General features: G+C 41.7%; 1 protein-coding gene across 1 annotated transcript in view; it reads right to left on the bottom strand.

Moving 5' to 3' along the window:
• LOC145395506 (facilitated trehalose transporter Tret1-like) overlaps positions 1-19,367 on the bottom strand; it is a 48,015-nt gene that overhangs the window by 19,828 nt on the left and 8,820 nt on the right. Inside the window, exons 4-6 of the mRNA XM_080269114.1 lie at positions 16,219-16,369; positions 15,521-15,683; positions 12,517-13,272 (exon numbers count right to left, since the gene is read on the bottom strand). Coding sequence (XP_080125240.1) covers positions 12,517-13,272; positions 15,521-15,683; positions 16,219-16,369 — 1,070 coding nt within the window. The remainder of the gene's footprint in view (positions 1-12,516; positions 13,273-15,520; positions 15,684-16,218; positions 16,370-19,367) is intronic.

Here is a 19,367-nt window from a genome sequence, read left to right as displayed (position 1 = left end):
AGTGGCGACAGGGATGTCTGTAAGAGAGTTGGAACGTACAGGGGGTCTAGACTTAGAGGTAGGGCATGTGGCATGTGGAGCGAAGGTAAGGTCAGTCTGTGTCTCCACAGTGCACATCACGGGACGGGACACAACCGCCGATGCATAGGAGACATTAGGCTTGGGAGTTGCATGCAACTCCTTCACCTTCTTCCTAGCATCGTAAAAGGATATGCCCTCAGTCGCTTTCACTGTGCAGACCTCTTTCTCCTCCTTCCACTTGGGACAAACCCTCGAGGAAGTGGAGTGAGCATCCTTACAGTGAAAGCAGCACTCAGTCTCGGATGTACAGTTGTCAGCAGAGTGACCTACAGCCGCACACTTGCCACACACGATGTTGGAAGCCCGACAAGCCTTTTCATGATGTCCATAGAGCTGACATTTTGAACAACGAAGGGGATTCGGGATGTACGGTCTTACATTTACAATTTCATATCCTACTTTGACATTTGTAGGTAGCAAAACTTTGCCAAAAGTGAGGATAACTGTGGCTGTCTTCGTCCTTACACCTTCCTGATAACGAGTGATGAATTTGGCATCAATTACATCCTGATGAGCAAGTTCCTGTATGATTTCTTCCTCACTCATCACCATGAGATCCCTGCAAGTGATAACACCCTTGCAGGAATTCATGGATGTTGGGATCTTGGCCTCGATATCATGACAGTGAAACTTACGCAGCTTTAGCAAGTCTTTCACCTGAGCAGAATTGAATGTCTTTACTAGGAGGTCTCCATTTCCAAGTTTTTTACTTGTTCCACCTCTCCCGCACAGTGGTCAATCACCTTCTTGACAATGAAGGGATTGAGTCTGGACAGGGGAGTAGAACCTAGCGCATGAAGAGTTACAAAGGTCGCGTTATTTACAGGGATGTCAAGCGGGGAACGAGTCTGGCGTCCGTCAGTCTGGGGCCGGTCAGTAACGGTCGGAGTGTCGTCAGGACTACCTCCCCCCCTGAAGGGGGAGGAGGCAGTAGGGGGGTCCATCATAGCTACCACTTCCCTCGTAAGGGGGAAGTGGGAAGAAAGAGAAAAACAACCAAGGGATAAATTGCCCGGGGAAAAAACACCTAGTCTGAGATTACCCTCTCAAACCACTCTCGGGAGGACGCGCCCGTGTATACCTCACACCCCAGAGCGATCAGTGGGGGGTACACTCCAGAGGTGAGTAAGCAAAGGCAATCTCAGGAAACAGATATAGACACTTACTATATCTACTAAGGCCAGGGAGGAAAATGAGATCTAGCTAACCTAACTTTATTGAAAAACGCCCTAGTGGCGAGGAAAACAAAAAGCTAAGGCCGGTGAGGCAACCCTGCAGCTAGACGAGAGCTCAGAAACACGTCCTCACTCTTCGCAGCCATCCATCAAAGTCCGAACAAAATTCGAAAGTCCTGGTTATTTATAGGGTGACTTTCCGAATCTGAATGATTTCGAACTGCAGAAAATGATGGTTTCGAGATTGGGAGTCCTGTCCTATGAGACCTTCCCTGATGCTCGGCAATCCTGGTAGCTAGATGGCGCTTAGTTTGACCAATATAGGATGCATTACAGCAACCACACTGAAATCGATACACCACCGAGGACTGCAGGGCATCCGGGACACGGTCTTTAAACATGAAACACTGAGACAGGATTTGGGGAGATTTAAACACCACCCTCAACGATATCTGCGGATAAAAGTCGTGAATTAATTTGATTATCCTGTTACGTAAAAAATTTGATTTAGGACCTAAATACTGTAATGAAAAATAAACTTTAGCTTTCTCAACCGTGTGAATTTTTTTCAAAGTATTGGTTCTTAATTTAGTTAGCTGTATTCCAATATACTTATCTACAAATTTAGTTGGGAATCCATTGTGGTACAGGGTTTTCCTAAGAAACTGCAGCTCATTATGTAGAGAAAAATATGAGGAGCATAAATTATAGGCCCTAGTCACCAGAGTTAGAATTAAATTACGTTTATATTGGAGGGGAACGTTTGAGTTAAATTTAGTAGTTAATCCTGTATATGTAGGTTTCCTGTATACTGACTTTGTAAAAGTTCCTTCTGTTCTCTCTATGCAAATATCTAAAAAGGGGAGTTTATTATTTTGCTCCGTTTCACATGTAAACTGTATATTTTTATGTTTAGAATTTAAATAATCCAAAAAAAAGGGCACATGAGACTGGGACCTAAAAATGGCAAACGTGTCATCCACGTAGCGTTTGAAATAAAGTGGCTTAAAATGGGTGGGACAATCCTTTAACCATATAGATTCGTGATAAGCTAAAAAAGCATTAGCAAGGCTGGGTCCAAGAGGATTTTCCATAGCCACTCCGTCGACTTGTTTAAAGTAAGAACCATTAAAAGTAAAGTAACAGTCTTGCACTGACAATGAGAGCAGTCTATGAAATTGGTCTTTATTTAACCCTCCAATGTTGTTAGTTTCATTAAACAAATTATCACGGCAGATATCCACAGTTTCATCAAGGGGGATATTTGTGAATAGGGATTTTACATCAAATGAAGCCATGAAACAATCGTTAAATTTAAGTTCACAAATTCCTTTAGCAAAAGAAAAAGAATCTTTCACAGTGTAATCATTAAAAGTTATCGGAGACAGCAATGGAACAAGATACTTAGCAAGATTATAATTGACAGTGTTTAGGGCAGATAGTATAGGACGAAGTAGGCAGTCCTCCTTATGAACCTTAGGCAAACCATACAAGACACCTGGTTTTGAACCTGATACAAATAATTCCGAATAAGTAGTTTCCTCAATTGCATGTTTAGATTTCAAATTTCTAAGAAAATTGTTAATTTTATCTTCACTCCTCAATATAAACTGAAATATGTCCCCAGTCACCTTACAAAATTTTGAAGAATCACTAAGTATATCCAGCATCTTAGAGTTATAGTCTGTCCTATTCAGTAACACTACTCCATTACCCTTGTCAGGTCTTAAAATGATTAAAGAGTTGTCAGATTTCAAATCCTTGAGGGCAGCATATTCTTCCTTTGTGAAACAACTCCGAGCTTTATAATTATAAAAACTAGAAAAAGCCAGATGCTTTAAACTACTTTTAAAATAATCGAAGGTTCTACCCTTGTTGGGAAAAAAGACATGGTTTGACAAGATTTTAAAAAGCTTCTCAAAAGGGAGAAAGTGGGATAAAAAACTACTCTTCCTGGGGGGGAAAAAACTTCAACCCCCTAGATAAAAGGGACTTCCCACACTGCCGAGACTTCTCGACGAAAAATTATAAATTACTCTGTCGGGAGATATACCTTGGGGATCTACAAAACCAATTTTCTTTAATTTTTTTTTTGGTGTATAAATTTAGTTCTAGCAAGGGAATTTACGTTAGTGCGTTCAATTAAGCTAGTCAGATGTACATAATCAATATATGAAACTGCAGATTTTAATTTAACCAAAGACTCATCCAAGCGTAGTTTTAAGGAATTTACATGTTTACTTTTAGTTTTAATTTCACTGGTAAGAAGTTTACGTTGGCAATTTTTATACAGCCGAGTAGACTGAAGGTATCTACTATGAGTTTTAAAGTTAAAAAATGTCGGGGTTAGGTCATGATTCTGGCAGATATTGAGAAACTGAAGATCCTGGTGGGCTTTACGTAACTTGTGATCCAGTCGCTGACTATGCCTGTAGACTTGAAGCACTGGTTCTCCATAGCGATTTCTGATGACATTAGTGATACTTTCGTGCTGTGGGAAGCGGAATCTAATGATGGCCAGCAAAACCAGAGTGATGATGTACATGATTTATTATTGGTGACGTTTCGGTTTTATAACACAAACCATCTTCAGACCTAAAACAGAAATAAGAACACACAAAAAATAGAAAATAAACCAATCAATAATTTTCTCATCTTCCACAGAATAAAATAACAGGGAACAGAGCAGGTCACATGAAATAAAATCACAATACAACAATTTACCAGCTAAAAACAGAGCAACTGTGTAGAGGAGTCGTGTGAGCCAAGGGATGGTCGTAGCTCTGCCGTTAGTAGAGACTCCGCCATAAGTCTAGTCAAGTCATCTCGTGCAGTGAACAAAATTCGAAAGTTCTGGTTATTTATAGGGTGACTTTCCGAATCTGAATGATTTCGAACTGCAGAAAATGATGGTTTCGAGATTGGGAGTCCTGTCCTATGAGACCTTCCCTGATGCTCGGCAATCCTGGTAGCTAGATGGCGCTTAGTTTGACCAATATAGGATGCATTACAGCAACCACACTGAAATCGATACACCACCGAGGACTGCAGGGCATCCGGGACACGGTCTTTAAACATGAAACACTGAGACAGGATTTGGGGTTAGGTCACTTCTTACCAGTGAAATTAAAACTAAAAGTAAACATGTAAATTCCTTAAAACTACGTTTGGATGAGTCTTTGGTTAAATTAAAATCTGCAGTTTCATATATTGATTATGTACATCTGACTAGCTTAATTGAACGCACTAACGTAAATTCCCTTGCTAGAACTAAATTTATACACCAAAAAAAAAATTAAAGAAAATTGGTTTTGTAGATCCCCAAGGTATATCTCCCAACAGAGTAATTTATAATTTTTCGTTGAGAAGTCTCGGCAGTGTGGGAAGTCCCTTTTATCTAGGGGGTTGAAGTTTTTTTCCCCCCCAGGAAGAGTAGTTTTTTATCCCACTTTCTCCCTTTTGAGAAGCTTTTTAACCCCTACACCGCGGGCTTGTTTACCAATTACTTGCGTGTCCCGCGGGGTTATTTGGGCTCCGACAGACTCTCAAAAAATATTTGCTAAAAATCAGTTATTAGTCCTAGAATAATAAACTTATATATGCTTATAGCACATACCTTCAGCTTTCTCCTGGAATGATTGTTGAGCCTTCGTCAGTTTCCGTAGGACTTGTGGAGACCTCTGAAGTAGGGTAACTAAGTCTCCACTTTACACTTCCCGACAACCCGTTATATGATTACCACAGCCAGATACAAACACTATAAACACTATTCTACCATTTTCAAGTAGTTTGGGATCCATACTAAAAAAAAAAACAGTGTGAAAGCAATGGAAATTACGAGCGCGTCTGATCGCTGCATTTGCGCTAGTTCGCTCTAGGCACTCTGTCATTTATTATTCATAAAACCCCTCACACTTTATATTTCTATTACTATATCACACTTATATATATCTGGAGTCTTTCTCCATAAGTTTCCTTCAGTCGTATTATTTTATTGTCACTGAAGTCATTCTATTTTTCAGTCAGTAAAATACGTAGAGAGCCACGGATTCACTCTCACTGTTATAACATAAATTATTTGTACTCATATTCTTATATTACTAATTACTTACATTACTATTTACATTTTCTATTCTATTTTCAATATTTACCCTTCTATTTTACTTACAATATGTTATTCATGGTCACTTTCAGTAAGATAAAACTATAATACACTGTTTAATCATATGAACTGAACATCCATTGCTTTCACCTGCTATTTACACATTATTTACACATTATTTACACATTATTTCCAAATAATTCTGCTTCCACACTTGCACTGTTAGAACTGCTTCTGGCTGTGATAATCGAAGAAGCAGGTTACACAGAGGGGAACCTGGCATTCAGCGCACTGCCAAGAGGTGCGTTTATGCTCAGGTGTGCGGCGTGTGGTATGCGCACATACCTGACACCTGCGAATCGCAACCTTCCTTTTCCCTGTGGCAGGCATTAGCTCAAGTCTGTGCTGATCCATATACGCCCTCTGCTCAAGTCGGTCGGGAAGTGTAACTGGATGGCGCCTTGGAGTTGCTGCTTGCACCCTACCATATTTTTCCAGCAGCTGCTGGACACAAGTCCTGGCGAACAACCTCAGGGAGAAGGACTTGGGTGGCTTTACCTTCATCTTGTACAGGATGAAGGCGTTCAGCATCGTCATATCTATGAGATGCAGAAAAACTTTCCTGTACCACCTAGTATTCTTCCTGAGGCAGTCGATCTCACCAATCATCATGTCGGACTTGTCCACCAGCCGCATGTTTATATTATAGTCCAACACAGCATCAGGTTTCGTCACAGGTTCGCCTGTCCTACGGTCGACCTTCCCACTGTCTCTCATCTCCCCCTTATGTACGGTGGTGAGCATGTGCACGACTCTCTTGTCATGCCACCGTATTGCCAGCATCTTCTCAGACTTGTGTAGGTGCACGTCTCCTCGCTGCGAGTTTCCCGCCTCTGGGAATTTGGGGAAGTTGGCACGATTACTTTTCACAGTGCCGCAGGAGCCAATGCCGTGCTCAGAAAGGTATTTGGCAAGTTTCGGTGCTGTATAGTAGTTGTCTGTATACAGCACATGATTCCCACCAAAATACTTTTCTAGGAGCACTTTCACTACACAGCCTGAGAAGCCAAGGGGGTGTGTTTTATCGAGATCGACAGTGCTGGCTGAATATATGACGAAGTCAAGGATGTACCCCGTCTTACAGTCGCACAGTACAAAGATCTTAATTCCAAAGTGATGGCATTTGCTTGGAATGTACTGGACAAACCGAAGACGTCCTCTGAACAGAACCAAGGACTCATCAATGACAACCTTTTGAAATGGGTGGAAGAATGACATGAACTTATCCTTCATTCTGTTTAGAATCTCCCGGATCTTCCAGAGTGGGTCGGTTTGGGAAGGTACATCATTATCGGCAAAGTGCAGGTTTCCCATGATGTTCCGGAAGCGATCTCTGGCCATGTACTTGTTGAAGGTCGGTGAGGGTAGTAAGGGGTCCATGGACCAGTATTCTTCCAACTCATGCTTCTTGGAGTGTGGCATAAGAAGCATGAGGGCAAAGAACACATACAGCTCCTGCACTCCCAGCATGGTCCACTGTTGCATCTTGGCTGCACCTGTACCACTAGCAGCACGTTGTGATTCGAACCTGTTGGTCTCATCACATATGTGCTGCATGACTTCGTCATCTAGGAAGGCCAAAAGGTAGTCGACACACTCAGCATTTTCGTCCATAGTGAAGGCAGGCTGAACTCCTGACGAGCTCTCATCGAAAACCAGGTTTTCGGGGACAAAATCTGACCCTTCCGTCCACGCGAAGGCGTCCAGGATTCCCTGGCGTGGCGGTGGAGGGATGGTGGTGGTGGTGGTGGTGGAGGTTGGCTGAGAGGGAGGCTTATCTCGGTCAAGGTCACTCGCACTGACTCTAGGTTGCCGTACAGCACTAGCAGCCCTTACCCTACTAGCTACACTACTTTTCACTCTCTCAGATCTACCTCTACCTCTACGGCCGGCCTTCACTGTTGATGCTGGTGGTGACTCCGATGACGAAGACTCCGGAGATAACTCAGCCGACGATGATGACGAGATGAGTAAAGCGGGGCTTGGGGAATGGGGAGGTGAATGCTCTCGTGACTCATGGCGGGCTGGGTCACGTGGGGGCATTGTTCTGGGGCTAACACGCCGCCTTTTCACTCCCTTCCCAAATTCTTTTCCTTCCTGCACTAAAGGCTCCTTTCCCTTGGAGCTAGACACAGATTCACTGGTAGGAGCACTTGTTGTCGCTGTTTCTGGCGCGATAACTTCACCCGGCTCATCACACATTTCACCGGAATCATCAAAATCGCTGTCCATTATTATCATGGACAATTCAGCAAGTTCTCGTGCCACTGCAGAGTCACTGAGGCCTTTCCTGCTTGCCTCAACACTTTTCTTGGGGGTAGAGGTCACGGGGCCCTTTGCAATGGGCGCAGAAGCGGCAGGAATGGCGGGGCGCGAGTGCGACATGTTGTCTCTGCAGTGGAGGACAAGGAACTAAATGCCGCGGCTTATCTGAGAAGGGAAGGGTTGACAATGACACTTTAGGCTGACTGCTGCTAACTTACAGGCTAATTTTTTATAGGTAGAAAATCTCGGCAATAAATAAAGAAATAGGTAGTTCCAGGTGAATGTAAATGTCAATTAGGATTCTCCCTTCCTTTCTGATATATATTTTTATTACAGACATCGATTACAAGGCATAAATCAAAGGGGAAATTACCGTGGTAATGTAGCGAATGAATGCACGTGAGGTTTTGTCAGGTGATAATTAGGCAATTTCTGGAGTATAACACTATCACTTACCTGTTTTTTTTTTTGGTATATATTATTGGGTAAAAATATTGGGCATAGGGCTTATTTCAATGGATGAAATCTGTGGAAAGAGAAGGGGGAAATTTCCGTAGCGCAGCGCGGCGTGGGAGGTGAGAGGAGAGGGTAATGGAGGGCAGGTAGGGAGGGGAGTCACGAAGGGGGTAAATTATCTGAGAAGGGAAGGGTTGACAATGACACTTTAGGCTTACTGCTGCTAACTTACATGCTAATTTTATATAGGTAGAAAATCTCGGCAATAAATAAAGAAATAGGTAGTTCCAGGTGAATGTAAATGTCAATTAGGATTCTCCCTTCCTTTCTGATATATATTTTTATTACATACATCGATTACAAGGCATAAATCAAAGGGGAAATTACCGTGGTAATGTAGCGAATGAATGCACGTGAGGTGTTGTCAGGTGATAATTAGGCAATTTCTGGAGTATAACACTATCACTTACCTTTTTTTTTTTGGTATATATTATTGGGTAAAAATATAGGGCATAGGGCTTATTTCCATGGATGAAATCTGTGGAAAGAGAAGGGGGAAATTTCCGTAGCGCAGCGCGGCGTGGGAGGTGAGAGGAGAGGGTAATGGAGGGCAGGTAGGGAGGGGAGTCAGGAAGGGGGTAAAATAGCTAAAATCTCAACAATGGATGGGAGTACAGATGAGATTTGGAGTGCTGACTATTGTTGGACATTGGCAGTACTGATATATGATACAAGCCACCACTTGAGAGCCCGGGATAATTCAAAATAACACAGAATCACAAAAGTGACGCCCCGCGGTATGATCCATTGTAGCCGAGCGTCACGAAAGTTAAATTAAAATCTGCAGTTTCATATATTGATTATGTACATCTGACTAGCTTAATTGAACGCACTAACGTAAATTCCCTTGCTAGAACTAAATTTATACACCAAAAAAAAAATTAAAGAAAATTGGTTTTGTAGATCCCCAAGGTATATCTCCCGACAGAGTAATTTATAATTTTTCGTCGAGAAGTCTCGGCAGTGTGGGAAGTCCCTTTTATCTAGGGGGTTGAAGTTTTTTCCCCCCCAGGAAGAGTAGTTTTTTATCCCACTTTCTCCCTTTTGAGAAGCTTTTTAAAATCTTGTCAAACCATGTCTTTTTTCCCAACAAGGGTAGAACCTTCGATTATTTTAAAAGTAGTTTAAAGCATCTGGCTTTTTCTAGTTTTTATAATTATAAAGCTCGGAGTTGTTTCACAAAGGAAGAATATGCTGCCCTCAAGGATTTGAAATCTGACAACTCTTTAATCATTTTAAGACCTGACAAGGGTAATGGAGTAGTGTTACTGAATAGGACAGACTATAACTCTAAGATGCTGGATATACTTAGTGATTCTTCAAAATTTTGTAAGGTGACTGGGGATATATTTCAGTTTATATTGAGGAGTGAAGATAAAATTAACAATTTTTTTAGAAACTTGAAATCTAAACATGCCATTGAGGAAACTACTTATTCGGAATTATTTGTATCAGGTTCAAAACCAGGTGTCTTGTATGGTTTGCCTAAGGTTCATAAGGAGGACTGCCCACTTCGTCCTATACTATCTGCCCTAAACACTGTCAATTATAATCTTTTTTTTTTTTTTTTTTTATGTGACCGACTCTGGGCATAGGCTTCACAGCCTGCTTTCAAGGCCCAGTAGTCCTCCTACGTACCGCACACCTCTACATGTCACCACTTCGGCGCTAACACCCACCGTCCATATTGAATACATGCTAGGGCTGTCTCATACAGGACTGGTGTATTGGTATTAGTGGGGGTATTTTTACGACATGTCGGCGGGCCTTCTGGTAGATCAGTAAAGTCTGATTTTATGAAATTCAAATCCATTAAACTGTTCCCTGCCTCAGCGGGATTTGAACCCGGGTCCGTCAGGACTGCAAGCCAACTCTCTACCGATTGAGCCACCGCCTCCCCCTAGCTAAGTATCTTGTTCCATTGCTGTCTCCGATAACTTTTAATGATTACACTGTGAAAGATTCTTTTTCTTTTGCTAAAGGAATTTGTGAACTTAAATTTAACGATTGTTTCATGGCTTCATTTGATGTAAAATCCCTATTCACAAATATCCTCCTTGATGAAACTGTGGATATCTACCGTGATAATTTGTTTAATGAAACTAACAACATTGGAGGGTTAAATAAAGACCAATTTCATAGACTGCTCTCATTGTCAGTGCAAGACTGTTACTTTACTTTTAATGGTTCTTACTTTAAACAAGTCGACGGAGTGGCTATGGGAAATCCTCTTGGACCCAGCCTTGCTAATGCTTTTTTAGCTTATCACGAATCTATATGGTTAAAGGATTGTCCCACCCATTTTAAGCCACTTTATTTCAAACGCTACGTGGATGACACGTTTGCCATTTTTAGGTCCCAGTCTCATGTGCCCTTGTTTTTGGATTATTTAAATTCTAAACATAAAAATATACAGTTTACCTGTGAAACGGAGCAAAATAATAAACTCCCCTTTTTAGATATTTGCATAGAGAGAACAGAAGGAACTTTTACAACGTCAGTATACAGGAAACCTACATATACAGGATTAACTACTAAATTTAACTCAAACGTTCCCCTCCAATATAAACGTAATTTAATTCTAACTCTGGTGACTAGGGCCTATAATTTATGCTCCTCATATTTTTCTCTACATAATGAGCTGCAGTTTCTTAGGAAAACCCTGTACCACAATGGATTCCCAACTAAATTTGTAGATAAGTATATTGGAATACAGCTAACTAAATTAAGAACCAATACTTTGAAAAAAAATTCACACGGTTGAGAAAGCTAAAGTTTATTTTTCATTACAGTATTTAGGTCCTAAATCAAGTTTTTTACGTAACAGGATAATCAAATTAATTCACGACTTTTATCCGCAGATATCGTTGAGGGTGGTGTTTAAATCTCCCCAAATCTTGTCTCAGTGTTTCATGTTTAAAGACAGTGTCCCGGATGCCCTGCAGTCCTCGGTGGTGTATCGATTTCAGTGTGGTTGCTGTAATGCATCCTATATTGGTCAAACTAAGCGCCATCTAGCTACCAGGATTGCCGAGCATCAGGGAAGGTCTCATAGGACAGGACTCCCAATCTCGAAACCATCATTTTCTGCAGTTCGAAATCATTCAGATTCGGAAAGTCACCCTATAAATAACCAGGACTTTCGAATTTTGTTCACTGCACGAGATGACTTGACTAGACTTATGGCGGAGTCTCTACTAACGGCAGAGCTACGACCATCCCTTGGCTCACACGACTCCTCTACACAGTTGCTCTGTTTTTAGCTGGTAAATTGTTGTATTGTGATTTTATTTCATGTGACCTGCTCTGTTCCCTGTTATTTTATTCTGTGGAAGATGAGAAAATTATAGTTTGGTTTATTTTCTATTTTTTGTGTGTTCTTATTTCTGTTTTAGGTCTGAAGATGGTTTGTGTTATAAAACCGAAACGTCACCAATAATAAATCATGAACATCATCACTCTGGTTTTGCTAGCCATCATTAGATTCCGCATCCCACAGCACGAAAGTATCGCTAATATATATATATATATATATATATATATATATATATATATATATATATATATATATATATGCATGGTGACATAAGATTTGAAAATAAATAATTATTCATAATTAAGTGATGCTACCTCAGCATGTTGTTTCTTTTTAATATTTCTTCGCGTTATTCGATGCGTTGCAGTTGACACACACACATTCCACATTCATAAAGCAATGAACCTGAGTGCCTGCGCTCCACCCACTAACCCCCCATACTTTCTCATTCATGCGTCTCCTACTTACTGACTCCACCCTTCTTCCCAAGAAACGGCTAAAACGTCATTCGTGGCTGAAAATCGTACAAATTGAGTACAAGAACTTAAGTTTTAAACTGTACATAAGTGATTTGGTAATTATATACTGGTGTCCAGTGGGTTGAAATCTTAGGTTGCTGTGAAAAATTGGTGTTCATGTCCCAACCAGCAGGACATGGACAATGGGTATAATAAGTGATGGAAGTTAGCATAGTGTTCTAATAATACAACTTAATATACTGAGATCTCCTTCACTTTTCCCTCTGACTCAAGAACCATTATCAAGGAGACTCAATCCAAGCCTCCCTCAACTTAGGAGTATTAGCCAGCAAAGTAAAGCAACAAGTAGAGGAGGTGAAGTAACAAGCAAAGTTTTGTCCCTGACTCTATAGTACGTTACTTTATGCATTGATCAGCAACATATTTTCTGATTGTAAGAATCAGGTGTCAGGGTGAATTAATAAAACTATCAGGTAACATGTGCTTCCATAATGCGAGTTCACCTGAAAAAACACAACTTACCTGATGCTGGCTTCATAGACAGTGTGTGAGATGTTAACTGGTGGCATAATAGTGTCAAGACGTGTAAGGACTGGAGGTGGAATCAAGTATGTTATGGCCCCCAGCACAGAGTAAATCACTGCCATAAATGTTAGAGATATAATGAGGCACCTCCGCCGTCCAAGTTGGTCCACCAGCCCAGTCATGGCCAGACTAGCGCATAGAAACACTGACATTACAATGAACGAACTGAGGTTGGCATCCAGCAGCACCCCCGAGCTTTGCATCATCCTTGCCATGTTCACCTTTATTACTTCGATGCCTGTAAATGAACTTATTAACAGTAACCCACAAACGACTGCCTGTCTCTGAATGTTGTCATACGTCAGTAGCGCTGCCCATCCTGAACTGCTACCCCTGCACTGATTTAAATGTTTCAGCTGCCTCAGTTCTTCTTGCACATCTTCACTAGGAGGTCTCAAACGCCGCAGAACTGACAAAGCCTCAACTTCCTTTCCATGGATGGCAAGGTAGTTTGGGCTCTCAGGAAAAAATAATAGGAGTCCAGCGGAGAACAGGGACAAGACGCCGATGTTAACAAAGCTGATATGATACCAAGGAAGGACCACTCCCAGACCAGCCGTCATCATGTGTCCAAGGCCTTTCATGAAATCCAAAAAGGCGATGGCCAGACCACGGATATTGGTGGTAGCGATCTCCGACATGTAAGTCCTCCCACCAATCATAAGTAGTGATGTTCCTATTCCCACCACACACCTGCGGGACACAAGTAGGTTCACTTGTACTACCAACAATGGAGGTTCCTCTTATCAGTTCTGCTTCTTTCTCCAGTGGAATTTGAAAGATAATTTTTTGAATTGAAACCAGTCTTGAACTGAACCTAACCAATAATACACTGATGTGACTGTATAGTAAGCCTCTTGAATCCAAAGCAAACCACACTGATGACTTCATCTGACTGCCTCTTACTCTGTCTGACTGTCTGACTGTCCGTCTATCTGTCTGTCTCTCTGTCTCTGTCTCCGTCCCTGTCTCTGACTTTGTCTTTCTCTGTCTCTGTCTCTGTCTCTGTCACTGTCTCTGTCTCTGTCTGTCTGTCTGTCTGTCTGTCTGTCTGTCTCTCTCTCTCTCTCTCTCTCTCTCTCTCTCTCTCTCTCATTAGTTAAAGATCTAGGCGTACTAATCTCAGCCGATCTGAAATGCTCGAATCAATGTATCTCTGCCGCCAATAAAGCCAACAGGGCCCTAGGCTTCATCAAAATACATTTTACATATAAAAGCATAAATATTGTAATCCCACTATACAAAAGCATAGTCAGGCCACACTTAGAGTTTGCAGTGCAATTTTGGGCGCCTCACCTAATTAAAGATATAGAACTACTCGAAGCGGTCCAGCGTAGGGCTACCAAGTTAATCCCGTCCCTGAGGAATAAATCATACCTCGAGAGACTCGGGGAATTAAACCTATTCTCTCTTAGAAAACGGAGACTCAGGGGACAGCTGATTGAATGTTTTAAGATTCTAAAAGGCTTTAGTGATATTGATTCAAGCTAGCTATTCACAGTAATTGCCGAGACTGTAACTCGAGGAAATGATATGAAGTTGCAAGCAAGAAGGGCTAATCTTGATACAACCAAAATCTTCTTCACTTACTTCGTTGTAAGCGAATGGAATAAACTCCCTGGGAATGTGATTAAGAGCGGTACCATAAATATATTTAAAAAGAGACTGGATATGTAGCTCGACGCAGTTGGTATCGTTTAGTTAGGATGGAGCAATTATTGCATATTCGCGTCTGCAGTCATCTGTCTATTAGACACAGGCAATATTTTACGGTATATATAATAGATAAACATTCTATTCATCCTTTTATGTATATAAAAAAAAAAAACAAAAAAAAAAGAAATTGCATGCATAGAGTAAGTATGTGGCTGTATGCCCAAATTTTCCTTTTCCATATTATTCTACTTTCTGCCGATCCTATAAAATTGCTTCAGGTTTTTCATTCCTGCAAGGTATTACTTCCTCTCTTGTTTCCTGTACGGCAAATGCCGGAGGGTCTGGAGGGTGGGGGAGAGAGCCTTCTGCTGTGCTGTCCTTTTCTCCTGCTCCTATGCACTGTATTAGTATTAAGGCCGGACCACCTCGTAGGGACAGTAAGGTCTGTGTGGTCTGTGTATCTTTGTAACTCTATGTAACTCTCTCTCTCTCTCTCTCTCTCTCTCTCTCTGTCTATATGTCTGTCTGTCTGTCTGTCTGTCTGTTTCTCTTTCTCTCTCTGCACGTGACCAAACAAATGAACCATGTCAGTTGTTGCAGGTACGTCAGGTTGATTTTCATTGGCCAGGAGAGAGAACAGGAGAGGCTAGGCTAGGAGACTTATGTTGCCAGAAATACTTTCTGAGACAATTAAGCTACTGGCTTTGAACTCACATCACTGAAATGAGACTCATCTCTGATTTATCAGTTACCAAACTCATATTCAGAAGCACTGGCAGTGGAAAAACGCTACATAAGTCATCATTAATATCCATCATTATTTAAAGTCTTGCTTAAGTGAGGACTTTTTTGATGTGGCGTGGCCAGTCATCTCAGAAGGAACCGACTATTACTGATATCACTTTTATTTACTTTTACCTTTAGTGAGCCATTTTCTTTTTTCAAGCTTTAAGCCTTTGGATCATTCTTTATGCATACAAATATGTGTATATTTGATATGGAATGCTGAAGAACTCAAATTATTAAAACAAATTTCCTACCAACAGGCATTATTCTTGGAGGTTATCTGCAAAGATTCCTGGAATGTTGTGGAACCTTGAGTTTTTATGTGTTTTATTAGGGATAATAGCGAAGGTCTTGTGATATTCAGGAACAACTGCAAGGGTGATGGGTTGGAGGGAGGACAAACTGATGGTCGAGGAGAGGATGATATGAAGGCCACCTGTCTCTGGCCAGCCTCTTTGTAATTAAGGCACCAAGGGAAAGACAGGCGAACAGAACTGACCTGCCAGCAAGGATCATCTCAGGGTTGAAGGCAAATGCAAAGAGCAGCCATCCAAGGGCAAGAGGCAGGCAGCTACTGAGGAGTGACAGACGACGACCAATTCGAGCCACCATCACCCCAGCAAGCAGCATGGAGAACGTCATTGCGGCGTAGAGGACGCTACCTGTGGGTCAAAGCATCATTATCCAGAGGACTTTGTTTCTCTAATGTCAGGCAATTTTATCCAGGTGACGGAAGTATTCTGGCATTTTAAAGATGTAGACGATCCTGCAGTCAGAGCAACGGGATTACTAGTTTTATTGTTCAGTGACATTTAAAGAATCGTGTATGAAGAACTGTGAGGAAATCATATTGGATATTATTTTTTGTGCCTTAACTGTATGAAATATATTAATTTGAATTTCTTACAGTCATCACTGCAGCCAAGATTTTCTTTAGTTTTTAACATAGGTGTTCATAGCCAACAGTTCAGGCCCAAAGAAGATCTATTCCAGTGTAAAGGAGCTAATTCGAAGCAATTCCGGGAAGGTTCCTGCTAACACTTAGTCGTGCAGTCAAGAAAAACATTTCACTACTAACAAGTGGTCATTGTTTGGTTTGAAACCCCTGGCATTGCCTTCCTTTCAGCCTAGGGTGGGGACAGAGGGCGAGCAGAAACTGTGGCTGGCGAGTGTGTATACGTTCACCTCGCCACTCACCCATCCAGTCGAGCTGAGTGTTGGAGACGTTAAGGTGTGTGCCGAGCAGAGTGATGTTGTCATTCATGAGATGGGAGGCCAGGGTGTTGGGCCAGGTTAGAGCCATGCCAAGTGAAAGATGGCCCATACTCCCCATTATGATCATTAGCACCTGTGGAGTGAACAAAAGAAAATTAACTCTCTTGGGAGACCTGTGACGCACTTTCATGTGAATATCATCCTCTGATGTTCAATGAAAATAATATGTTGAGTTTTTCTCCTCATCAGAGTATTGATGGTGACAGTATTACCTCTCGCAGGTTCTAGCCAGACCATGAGAGGGTCAACTCCTTCAGCATGTTGACGTGTTTTCTATTCCATTTTATTCGGTTCAAGTGAGACCTTTCGAGTGAAAATGCTGATGACGGCTGCAGCTGACGTTCCTGGTCATAGATTTTGCTATGATGAATGAAATGGTCTTGTACAAAGACGAATATGAAAAATATATATGACCGCGATAACTGAAGTATTCCGCTACAGCTAACACCAGTTACTTTTATTCAAATGACTGCAAATCTTAACAATCTTTGAGAGTTACTAGTCTCACCCAAGTCCCATCATAGCTTGGAGAACTATAGTATTTTATTCCAACCAGTACCAGGATTATACTCTCACCATCAACTAGCTCACCGTTGTGACAACTACAGTATTCTATTCTAGTTTTCATCAAACCATTTTACTCACCTAAAAGGGAGTGACAGGATCCGGGGAGAGTTAAGTAGATGCAAGTTAGTTTCAAGGCAAATGAGAGGTGGTCCCCACTCCTCAGTGTGATTATCAGAGCATTTAGGCAAATTACAAAAAAGAGGTATGAAGGAGAGGAATCTTTTGGCACAGGCGACTTCATAACACTTCTCCCAAAGCGATATTTTCTATTACGGCATTTTCTTGCCTTGTTATTACTTATAATGGATCATTCTAATATCGAAATAGTTTGTATCGATGGCATACAAGAGGATGTTGAGAAAAAGTATAAGGCTACATAACATTCAGTGGATCTAACAGTACAACCTTTGGCATACTCTCAACAGGTTTTCCTCCATACTGGTGTTTCACTCATATCCCAGAACTTCATTACTGTAATTATTTCTTCATAGCCAGACGTCTTAATCCCGGAAGACATGACCGCAAACGAATAGCCTCCAGCTTCACCCTCTCCCCATCCCACACCACCATCACTCACTGAACATCTGCACACGATCTCTTCGTGTAATCTTTGGTCTCCCCCTCCCCCTCTACCCCTGCGCGTCTCTTCCATACACAGTTTTAGTCCATCACTGATTCTCTGTTCCCTCCAATTTCAGTGTACTGAACACTTTTCAGCACATTCTCATCAACACAGCGACACTCATTCGCTTTCTGACATGTTTGTCTGTCTCTCCACGTAGCACAACATGCTGCTTTCAAATGCGATTCCAATCCTCTCACTCTGGACTTGTGTCCCGCCAGCAAAGTCCACATTTCACTTCACACGTTAAGGTGAGGATCACAAAACACTTACTTTGCGGTACTGTATTATTATGTGCCTATCGATATTCCAACATACTTTAAGTAATTTGAATATAAACAGCATGTGAAATAAAAGTAAGGTGTATTCTCGAGGAGGAAGCTGAGGGCCCTGGGAGGCTAAGCAAGAGTGATAGTTAATTGTCAGTCGGTCCGACTGTTCGTTAGCGCTGTACTGGCTGCAATTATGGACCGATGTTCATGCTTTAGGTGTCATTGATCCTTTCAGGCTGACTTTCTTTACGTATCATTGGACGATACATTTTGGTCAGCTCCAAGGCCACAGTGACCTAAAAACTTCAAGAACATACAGCTAGATCTCTATTTATAGTATATACATAAAATTGGTATGTTTGGAAATGGTGTTCAAAATGCAGTGTTCAAGACGCCCACAATTTTAACGCAACACACTGGAAGCTGAAAAATGAAAAGTGCCTTATACACGCCTATGTTGCTTCCTCATTAGGTGCTGTGGAAAAGAGATGCGTGAGGGTGTGGTTGTGAGTGTGGGTATGGGTGTGGGCGTAGGTGTTATAAAGGGCAAGGGTGTGAGTGAAGATTGGAATATGGGTGAAGGAGTGGCTATAGATGGGGTTTGGGTGTAGATGATAGTGAGGATATAGCTGTGGATGAGGGTGAGATTTTGGGTGTGGATGATGGTGTGAGTGTGGGTTTGAGTGAAGGTTAGAGTGCAGGTGTGGGTGTTGATGTAGGTGTGTGAAGGTGTGGCTGTGAGTGTGGGTGTGAAAGAGAGTGGGGGAGTGGGTGTGAGTGTGGGTGTGATTGTGGGTGTTAATATTACTGAAGGTGTGAATGTAAGTGTGAGTGTTGGCGTGGCTGAGGGTGTTGGCTAGGATTAACTTGCATTTTTAGACATCCCACTGAAAGAATCACGCCGTCTGACAGAGTACAGTCTAAAAGAGTGGCTGCAAGACACGAAATCTGCACATAGCAAAGAATCCTCTACACATGGCGTGGATCACAGGAGACTGCCATTGGCACCCTGGGGTGCTAACGCAACTGGTATTGTTTCAGTAATATAATTGTTCCAAAATTGTGAACCTTATTGACGTTGGTAGTTATGGTGAGCCAGTATGAAGACATGTTTACACTGCGGTCAGATGCGGACCTTATTGTGATCGAGACTTGCCTCAACCAGTTTGAAGTCTGGTGGTCATTAGTCCTATTACAAAGCTCAGTGCATGAGCGTTTGAGTATACAGTATTATATCTATGGATGCGTTGAGTTTCTCCTACTTGAATGAAAATCATCCTTTTTTTAGCTTACGTAATACAGTTACTGCATTCGCGGGCAAAGCGCTATCCGTGTTTTTTTTTTTTTTCCCTAACACTCTGGATGCCATAGTTTTCTAATGAGCGTAGAAGTCGTCTGAGCTTAGCCGGAATAAAACAAGAATTACGTAATTCGCGGCCAAAATTAAACAGAATTCATTCATTTAACCCTGAGCTGCGATGAACAGGCTTTTCATTATATTCCAACTAACATCAAAAGGCTTTTCTATGGCCAAGAGAAACCGAGGGCTCCGAGAATGATAGAAAGTATACTAATTTATAATACAGTTGAGATTTTATCCAGCTGATACA

Source organism: Coenobita brevimanus, chromosome 31, assembly GCF_032717465.1.
Source record: "Coenobita brevimanus isolate Jiangsu-jjx chromosome 31, ASM3271746v2, whole genome shotgun sequence".
In the NCBI taxonomy this organism is placed as follows: domain Eukaryota; kingdom Metazoa; phylum Arthropoda; class Malacostraca; order Decapoda; family Coenobitidae; genus Coenobita; species Coenobita brevimanus.
This window is presented reverse-complemented; position numbering and strand designations above follow the sequence as displayed.